This window comes from Sceloporus undulatus, chromosome 7 (genome assembly GCF_019175285.1).
Source record: "Sceloporus undulatus isolate JIND9_A2432 ecotype Alabama chromosome 7, SceUnd_v1.1, whole genome shotgun sequence".
Classification (NCBI taxonomy): domain Eukaryota; kingdom Metazoa; phylum Chordata; class Lepidosauria; order Squamata; family Phrynosomatidae; genus Sceloporus; species Sceloporus undulatus.
Window position 1 is genome coordinate 17,673,620 of NC_056528.1, and position 10,361 is coordinate 17,683,980.

Sequence of the window (10,361 nt, forward strand, 5' to 3'; positions counted from 1 at the left end):
GTTTGTTTTTCAAACCCAGCAAAGATTTCGGGTAGAAGCGAGATGCAGAAGACAGATCTCACTCCCTAAGAAGGGACTCTGGGCGCACCTAGGAAGATAAGTCTTCCATGATAGATTGGACCTCCTGCCTCCTGTTACTCTCCGCGCAATAAGCAGTATTGACATCTCTGACTCTGAAACGGCCACTGAAAAGGGCTGACTCCTTCAAAAGTGAAAAATACGAATTTGAAATAAAGTTCCGCTTTCTGCTTCTGTCAGCTGTGAAATACCAGAGCAGAAGAGACGAGATAAATCACCAGATTTAAAAAAGAGAAGGGCCAGCGGCAGGAGGCTAAGCAAGGGCTCCAAGCTAACAGCAAGCCTGTAATGTGAGGGTCAGGAGCTGGCAGCCTTTGAAACCCAATCTGGCAATTGAACTGCCTCCCTTGAGTTCCCACTCTCCTTCGACCCAGTTCTTGTAGTACTCAAGAGTGTCCAGGTAGCAAAAATAATTTGTATTATTCTCAAATAAATGAATTCCAGGGCATGGGACCAGTTAGTTCTGCAGTGGAATCAATATCCTAGAGAAATTGGGTGATGCCTCCAGAAGGAGACCAGACAGTTACCTGCTTGAGATGTTCTCGCCGCACCTCCTGCACTGAGCAGAGGTTTGATGTCAATGGCCAACTCTATGGTTTTGTGATTCCAACTGTATGGTTTTGTGATTCTAAGGCATCTAAAAGAGGATTGTCTCATTCTTCCAGTAAAACACAGGATTGATGTGGCCTCTTGTGCTCTTTCCTTTGTTTTTCCTTCCAGGAAATGGACCTTGATTGTTGCTCCTACACAATGTGAGAACCAGACTCTGTTCTAGCGCCTTGCTTTTAAAACTCTGCTCGCCCAAATGATTTGGATGGCTATTCCCTAAATCCCAGTCACTTTAGCTAGTATTCAAGGCTGAATTAACACAGCTGTGGACATGGAACGTTTCTAAAAAAAGAACCACTTTTCTGTGCATGTGTGACCTACCTAAGTGGGGTGGCATGGAAGATAGATGATAAATGTTTGCACGTGTGCCTTCAAGTCAATGTGGCCAATTTTGTGGGGTTGTGGCAACTCTCTGGTGAAGATCACCTCTAAGTTGGTTCTTCGAAAACAAACACAAAGTCTTTCAGTAGTCACTGAAGTCAAGACTGAAGTCACTGAAGTCAAAGACTTTGTTTTCAAAGAACCAACCCAGAGGAGATCTTCACCAAAAAGTTGCCACAACCCCACAAATTGGCCACATTGACTATGAACAAAATGATGGTTTGAAATAGTTATAGTCTGCAGTGGTGGAGACCCACAGATCTTCAAAGTATTAGCTTCCAAGTTGAGAATTATTGCTCCTTTAATAGAGCCCCATAGTTCTTTTGCTTCCGTGATTTAAAGTTTGGTTTTTGATCATTGGCCAAATTTTTCGATAGCGAATTCATAATTCCTGATTAGCATGGGATAATAGCTTTAATTAATGTGCTGTGATGAAATACCGAGGTCTCTGGTTTGCCAGCCGTATATCAGTTTATTTTGGGAGATCTGGAGAATTAGCTACTGTAAATAAGATTTCAAATCCAGTCCCCTCCGGGAAAAGTGGATAAATCTCCATTAAACTGATGCTGTTATTTCTGTAGATGAGTTAAGTCGGACCTTTGGACTGAATGCATTAAAATGAAAATGGTGAGAACAAGCGAATGTGTTAAATCTTAATTGCCAATACTGTAGATGAATTTTCATCGGAACAAAGGACTTTTAGCATTTGTAGAAGCTTTTAGGGTGGAACATTTATGGCAGTTTCCCAAACTGTGGTCTATGAAAAAGTTGCAGCAATAGTTGAGAATATCTCCATTTGGCCTGGAGATATGGATTGTTTTGGGGCAGGAGGGTTCCTGATGATAGTGATTGAGGACATTTTGACACAGGGCTGCTTTATTAAGCAAGCTATGGAGGCCATAGACAAGGAAGTTGTGATTTCCATAATATGGCACTGGTTGGAGACTTTCGGTTTTGGGGTGTGAAAAGTGTACCAATGAAAGGGGCATTTCTCAGTAGTCCTGTCTGTGGCACACAACTTTCATAATATGACAATAGATTTCACAGTAATGCTGGTGTGAACAACAAAACAGTCAGAAAGTGGGAGCGCAGACAGACCTGCCTCACCAGCTACCCACAGATAATGGTAAATCTATAACTTTGGCCACCACCAAAATGGAATTTATTAGAAAAGTGGAAGCTGGTGAAAGAAAAAATCATCCCTGGATTAATTTTGGAAGAAGTTTGAAGGCTGAGTCTCCCTTATCTGGAATTCCAAAATCCAAAATACTCCAATAACCAAAAGCATGTTTCATGTGTGGTTAAGAACGCAACACCTTCACTTTCTACTGGTTCATTGTGTGCACAAACTTTGTTTCATGCACAAGATTATATATGTCAAATATAAATGAATTTCACATTCAGTCTTGGGCCCCATCTCCAAAGTATCATCTGGTCCCAAGCATTTTGGATATGGGAGACTCAACCTGTAGCACTACAGTTGTGTTGTGTGAATGGGCCTCAGGAATACCCTAAGTTGGAAAAGACTGATGCAAATCCTTCAATGGGGAAAACTTTGTAAGCGCTCAAAAAATTAAACAGAGGCTGGGCACCCATCTGTCAAGGCTGTTTTGATAGTGTGTTCCTGCATGGCAGAAGGGGGTTGGACTGGATGAATTCTGGAGGAAGTGTGAAGGTTGAGTCTTCCTTATCTAGAATTCCAAAATATTCCAACAACCAGAACCATTTTTCATGCGTGGCTGAGAAAGTAACACCATCATCCTTGTGGTCTCTTCCAACTCTATAATTCTATGAAATCCAAAATCCAAAACACTTCTGTTCCCAAGCATTTCAAATAAAGGAGACTCAAGCTGCATGCCCAAAGTATGACAGCCTCACTTTAGTTACCTTGGCTTTTAGCAAGACTCAGTGAGGTAGCACATTATTATCACCCTGCAATACAAACTGGGAAGACAAATGTGATTTCCAAAAAAAGAAAGGCTTCTGCTGAGTTGCAGCAGGGGTGACATTCTAACTGGGGCATTTAAGCAGCAATCTAGTCTAGGAGGGCCGGCTGGCACCCAGCTCGCTGTGTGACGGCTATTTACATGTTCCCCCCTGGGGGAGATGCGGTGGGGATGGGGAGTGAACTTTCCTTGAAAGGAGTTCATCCTTTGCGATAAGCCACCCCTCGCCTGAAATTGAAATGACACGGGAAGGCTGTCAGGCTCCCTCTCGCCGTCTGTTCTGCCGATGGTATGCTAAGATCGCCATCTGTGTGTTCTTTCCTCCTTCCCCCCTCCTGTCGTGCCCACGAGCTTGTGCTGAAAGTTTTAGACTGATCGTTCCCAAATTGCACCCAACTGGGAACAGGAGTGGGCCACAAGAGAAAACAGAGAGCTTTGTTGGGAGAAGGGACTCTTTCATGCTCAGAAGAATGGAAGAGCTTCCATTTATATTACCTTTATATTCCCACACACAATACCTTCTTCTAAGGATCTCAAGACAACACACATATCTCTCCCCATCTCTTTTATTCTAAATGTTTCTAGGTAGTACAATAACATCCAAAATGGACAAAGCATACCTTTATTGGAGCAGCCGACATGCACAAAATATACGTTGCAAGCTTTCAAAGTGCCATTGGCTTCTTCACCAGTGTTAAATATCATACAGGAGGAAGAAAAATATGACCATGTTGGAGTCACGAGCCTACATTTTGTCACGATATTGTTGTGGTTGTTATAAATTAGGCTAAAACAATGTCTCAGAGGCCACTCCATCATCTCCTTGGGGATTTCAGAGTGGAATCTGTTTGCTGAAGCTCTGGAGGAATCACTAGCCCCCAAGAGAATGAAATTCTGCCCCTTCTTTGTTGATGTTGTTGTTGTTTGTATCCTGCTTTTTTTCAAAATTAGGACTCAGAGCACTTACAATCTGAAAGCACAGTATAATTAAACCTACAGAAGTGGCAATTAAAATGAAATTAAACTATTACAAAATTTAAACAGATCATTTATTTAAAAATGGAATACAATTGAAGAAGATAAAAGCACTTAATAAGTGTGAATGGGTCATTCAGTCATGCTTAGCACAAAGGCACAGCAGAGTTAGCTACCTTTCCAAAGGAGCCTGACTGCTGCCTCTCTGTATGGGCTGCTGATGCTTTTCAGTTGCCTTCTTTGAACTGAAAGGCCCAGGATTGTGACTTGAAACAGAGTGAGCAACAACTGAGGGCAACTCCTTCTTACACTATATGTTCTTTTCAGGCATATAAAATACACTCATTTTAAATTTTATTCATTTCTGTGATAAGTTAAGCCTGTGCTTAAATTTCCCCCATTGAAATGGGGACAGGGTTTGAAATGCATAAATCTGACTTGATCAAATCTCCTCTTCTAACTCTGCAGGGGTGGGAACCGAGTTAAACACCTTTATTTCTTTGAGGAGGAGCTGCTCATTTTGTCTCCTTAATCCTCATGTTTTCCTTTCTTCCCTCCCTCTCTCTTTCTCTCTCAATCCTTACAGGTCATGCGATATTTAAACTCACATATCTAAGCAACCATGACTACAAACATCTCTACTTCGAGTCGGATGCTGCGACCGTCAACGAGATTGTGCTGAAGGTAGGTGGTGTCCAAAATGGGAATGTGAGGCTGACAGATCGGAGACGGGGAGAGGAAAGATTCCCAAGAGATTGACAAGTGGTGTTGTGTTGGAGGGAGCCAGGGTTGAAGCGAGGATTAGCAGGGATAAGGGCATCATCTGCCACCCACCTCAGGTTTCCTGTTTCCCTTTGATCAAAACTACAGTCCTCACAATAGGCAGAGGGGGGTGGGAATTCCCTGTTCTTTTTTCAGCAACAACATATTTTTAATGAGCGTATACCTGTTGCAATACAAAGGAACGGGCTGGTTTCAAATGGCAAGGTAAGAGCCAGTAGCCAGGGCCATGAGAGCCGATGTGATGTAGTGGTTTGATTGTTGGACTAGGATATGGGAGGCCAGGGTTCAAATCCCTGCTTGGCCATGGAAGCCCACTGTTTGCTTATGCTGTGAATTGTTGGGTGTGATTATTACTGGGCCTAAATACCTAAAGGCACCAAATCCTGCCTGATCTTGGAAGCTAAGCAGGATCAGCCCTGATTAATACTTGGATGAGAGACTGTCAAGGAATACCAAGTGCTATAGACTATATTTCAGAGGAAGGAACTGGCAAAACCACCTCTGAGTCTCCCTTACCTAAGAAAACCCTATGAAATTCATGGGGTCTCCATATGTCAACTGTTGACTTGTAGGCACATACACATACTCTCACACACACCACACACACACTCACACACTCACACAGGAGTTGCACTGAAGAGATGTGTGTGGTATAGTACTCTGAATGTTGGATTTAGGACCCTGGAAAGTCAGTGTTTGAATCCCCTGCTCAGCCATAGGGTGATGTTGGGCGAGTCACACACACTCTGCCACAGAAGAAACAAATCTTCTGAACAAATCTTGCCAAGAAAACCCCACAGTAGGTTCACCTTAGGATCATCATAAGTTGGAAATGACTTGAAGGCACACAACAGGAGTAGCTGTTGCCAGTAAGTAGCTTTACAAGAGACCTGTTCTTGGTAGAGGTGAGAATTGCTCCAAGTGGTTTGTTGATCAAGATTTCTGGTAGCACTCTGTTGGCCCAGGAAACAGGATTAAAGAAATGAATGGAAGGGACGCCTTGGTCATGTGTGCTTGTAGTAGCTGTTGGTACCTGTCACTGCTCCAGACACTTGTGGCTTTTGTATGTTCGGACATCTCAGTCTCCTAGAAGGCAATGGGGGAGGGGAGAGGAGAAGAAAGGCAGCAAGCACCCATGCACTGCTGATGGACTGTCACTGTGTTGACAGGTATAGATAGGTCCAATATTCCTCTGATGCACTCTGTTATGTACCCAGATTTTCCAATCTATGTGCTGTCCGTCTGCCTCTGGCGGCGTGCATCGTCACACGGTCAGGCATCATGTCATTCTTGCTGGAAACCATTCCTCCATTTCATTGGAGATGGGGATCCCCTCCCGCTCACACCAACCAAAGCAGCAGCGCAAGGAAGGAAGGGACGTCCAACTCGGTCCTGGCTTTGGCTGAGCAGTGGCTCTTTGTGAAGGATTTAACAAATGGGAACGTTCTTCAAACAGAGAGAGAGGAATATTTAAACATGCATCCCACTGCGCTGCTGCCTGGCTTTTATTGCTACCGTTCATCTTACTCAGAAGATTTCAGGAGCATTCCATTAAAAGTGTGAAGCCCGCTCTTGACATTTGAATAACTTTCAGGAGGTAGCTTTTTGATTTTAGCTTTTAGATCACAGAGAATGATCTTTCCATGTTTTCAACCCTGCTATCCTCCTTTGCTCTCATGCCTGCCATCCACAGGTCTCTGGTCTCCCTCCCACTATCCCTCCGTTCAGATATTTACATTCTCTCTCTTTTTTAAAAATAAGATTTCTGCAGTGTCCTCTTTTTTTTCCTACCTAAATACAGTTTGCTCTACACCTCTGGCTGATTTACTTTCCAAAACAAAGGTACTAATGCTGTTGGAAGGTTAACCGTAACTTTCTGCCATCTATTATTTTTATGGCAATTTAAAATTTTTGAGTGATAAGCTTTATGTGCCATTTCCAGTCCTTAACGGGTTTTCTCCCCCATGTAAAGCTTATGGAAGTTCTCAGTAACTGACATATGCTAAGGAATCTCAACTCTCGCCCACCACCCAAGCAGAGAAAGAGAGAAATCTTCTATCGCCAACGTGTGCCTCCCTCTTTTGTCTTTAGCTGAGGTAGTCTTTTATATTTTTCAACATACATTCTTCCATCCTTCAGAGGGGTTCCAATACAATTTTTGGAACCATAAATGGCCAAATGAACCCCTTTGGTTTATAACAGCAGGTGAGGAGAAGAGGTGACAATCCATCTTGTGTTGGATTTATGCACAAGCTCCGTAACTGACAATTGTTCCAATATGGCAGGGTTAATGCTCTGTCATCCCACTTTTTCAGCTGCTTTCAAAATTATCCAGTTTCTTTCTCCTTCTCCCACTTTCTCTCTTCATCTTTAGCTTGCTTTCAGTTGCTGCAAACTGTGTTCAAAGTGCAAAAGTAGTTTGTACTCAATGTATTCAGCAAGCAGGAGAGGAGTAGAAGGAACAGCGTCTTGCCCTTCTCAGTAGAATCAGGCAAAAGCAAACTGCTGCAGCCTCTCCTAGCTTTTGTGTCCTTCTTCATTAGTACCTTTTGCCACCTGGACCACACTTGCAGTATTCAGTCACATATTAATAATAATAATAATTTGTTTTATTTATATACCGCTATTCCAAAGATCATAGCGACCTCGGAAGGATGCAAGCCTGAGTCGAGCTTGGGCCCTTTTGCTGGTCTTAAACTCGCAACCTTGTGGTTTCAAGTGAATGGCTGCAGTACAGGCATTTAACCACTGCGCCACCAGGGCTCCTATGTGTTGGTTTTCATATGTGTTGGTTTTCATCTGTGAAATGTTGGAGGGTATTCCCTGCCAATCCCCCAGATTTATTTTTTTTGGTGCAGTTTTCGGATACCTTTTGCCCCAAGTTAGAGCAGCCCCCGTCAAGTCTGCAACGCCTTCCTCCAACTGCCTCCTCCATACCCCATCTGTTGCAAATACCTCCTTTCAGCTGTGCTGAAAAGACACCTTCTGCAAGCGAGCCAAGTCATATGCCAGAAAGACAAAGCATATCTATAGTTGGTTATATATATATATTTGGTATCTGTGTGTGGTGTTGGTGTTGTTGTTGTTTGTGCTTGTAATCATTTCCAAGTTAGGATGATCCTAAAGCAAACCTATAATGGTATTTTCTTGGCAAGGTTTGTTCAGAGAGGGTTTGCCATTGCCATCCTCTGAAGCTGAGATAGTGTGACTTACCCAGGGTCAACCAGTGAGTTTACATGGCTGAGACAGAATTCAAACCCAGGTTTCCAGAGCTGTAATCCAACACTCAAACCACTGAACATGCTGAGTCTTGCTATGTACATACAGATAGATATAGATATACCCAAGCACACACATATATACATACACCTGATTTGGGTGTTTGGTACAAGTTTGGCTTGTTGGTTTCTAAATTTACCTATTAATCCTTTTGTTTCTGTGGAAGACAAGATGAGGATTGAGTCATCCTTTGAAAATTAGGTTCTTTATGTGATAGAGAAACAAAGGTTTTGAGATGTTACTGACTGCGAAACCTCCCCACGTGTATTCCTCCTCCTGCCTCCAGCCGTAATCGGTAACACAAGAGCAACACCTCGCAGTGCATAAAATTGGGCAAGATTTTATGCCACAGCGTATTAGCCAGCTAATGGCGGAGCAAAGGGTGTCTTTATCTTTTGATTTTTGCATTAACCTTCCATTAAAATTATCTATGTGATTATTGCCCAAGTGCTAGGAGATAATAAATCTGAAGGAAGAGCTGGCTTGTTAAATATCATTTTAAAATGCCTTCATCGAGTAGCACGTGCCAAAACACACAGGATGCATGCGAAGGGTGGAGAGTGCAAACTTCAACAAATGAAAGTGTGGCAAAGTCTACAATTTCTGGTAAATTGCTAATGGAGCAGCAGAGCAGCATCTTGCTGAGTATTTGTCAAACTCAGTGCCAGTTTTCTAGATCTTGAAGAACAGGGGGTCAACTTCATACCGTTAAAAGGCATGCTGAAAAGTTAACCATCCACACTACACAACTAATAGCACTATATTCCACTTTAGCTACCATGGCAACATCCTCTGGAATCGTGGGGATTGTAGTTTGGTGAGTTACTAGAGCTCTCTGTCTGCGAATTCTAAATGCTTCTCTTAAAACTGTAACTTCCATGTTTTTGTGTGCTTTCAAGTTGTTTCTGACCTATGTCAACCCTAAGGCAAAGCTATCATGGGGTTTTCTTGACAAGGTTTGTTCAGAGAGGGTTTGCCGTTGCATACCTCTGAGGCTAAGAAAGCGTGACTTGCACAGGGTTATCCAGTGGGTTTCCCATTCAGGGATTCAAACTTGAGGTTCCAAGAGCTGCAGCCCAACACTCAAACCACTATGTCACTGGCTCTCCACATCTCCACATACAAGTTGAGTCTCTCTTATCCAGAATTCAGAAATCCAAAATGCTCCAAGAACCAAACCTTTTTTCCTGGGTGGCTGAGATAGTGACACTTTCACTCTCTGGTAGTTCAGTGTATACTAATGTTTCATGCACTCAGTTATTGAAAATTGTGTGTAAAATTACCTTCCATTACCATGTTTATAAGGTATATGTGAAACATAAATGGATTTTGTGTTTAGACTTGGGTCTCATCTTTCTCTGTCCCTCTTTAGATGAACTATATCCTGGAGTCCCGCGCCAGTACAGCCCGAGCCGATTACTTGGCTCAGAAGCAACGGAAACTGAGTCGAAGGACCAGCTTTAGCTTCCAGAAGGAGAAGAAATCAGGACAGCAGTGAAATCTTAGGCTGGTCTGGAATCAAACGGAAGAGACGCTGCCTGCTAAGAACAAAATGGCAGATGCCCCCCAGAAGCCTGGTGGGGACTGATGAGTTCTGGTTACTAAAACGGCCAGTGGCCAACCAGGCCAGAAATTGTTCTTTTATAGGTCGGCATGATGAGGCCACATTTGGCCACGGGCATTGCCCTTTGACGGAAACAAAGAGCCATATCAATCCCGAAGAGGGCCGCTGGGCATTCAAGGCCTTGGGCTGGGGCAGCGGAGAGGCCCCTCTAGGCTTGACAACTTGTTTGTTTTGTTTTTTTCTAGAACTCTCTATAAAAGTACCGTTGTAAGGAAAGCCGCCACAGGCTGGCCAAGCGATCCGTAAAAAGTCCACAGGTTCAAAGGGGACTGAGGCCTCCACCTGTTAACACACTCGACACACATGCACACACAGAAAAAGATACACCCACAACCGTATCGCTTGTGACTCAGATCAGATTTCTTTAAAAAAAAAGAAATAGACAAAACTTGTAGGACAAATGTATCCATTTTTACTACTAATAAACCAGTTGTACTCTTTCGCAAGGACTAATTCCATGCTCTGGTTCTTGTGGTACCGCTATCGCAGGTGGGGAAATTGTTGTGGTATCCTTATGCCCAACTCAGGTTTCCATATGTGGCTTGTGTTCATTTCAGGGCAGTTATTGTCTTTTCCTGGGCAACATATCGACCATTTGTAGATTTCTTGTGGTTGGGCAGTAGGGGTGTTTTGGTTAAGTTGTTTGTTCCCACAACACCCAATGTCTTCAGAAACTATGGAAGTTT

The 10,361-nt window shown here is 43.2% G+C and overlaps 1 protein-coding gene across 3 annotated transcripts in view; it reads left to right on the forward strand.

Annotated features, from left to right (window-relative positions):
* Positions 1–10,121, forward strand: part of MAPKAP1 (MAPK associated protein 1) — a 136,429-nt gene extending 126,308 nt beyond the window's left edge. For all 3 annotated transcript variants that reach the window (XM_042479763.1, XM_042479765.1, XM_042479764.1), the window contains 2 exons: positions 4,576–4,673; positions 9,424–10,121. In XM_042479763.1, the coding sequence (XP_042335697.1) occupies positions 4,576–4,673; positions 9,424–9,549 (224 nt within the window). In that variant the 3' untranslated portion in view covers positions 9,550–10,121. The remainder of the gene's footprint in view (positions 1–4,575; positions 4,674–9,423) is intronic.
* The last annotated feature ends 240 nt before the right edge of the window (positions 10,122–10,361 follow it).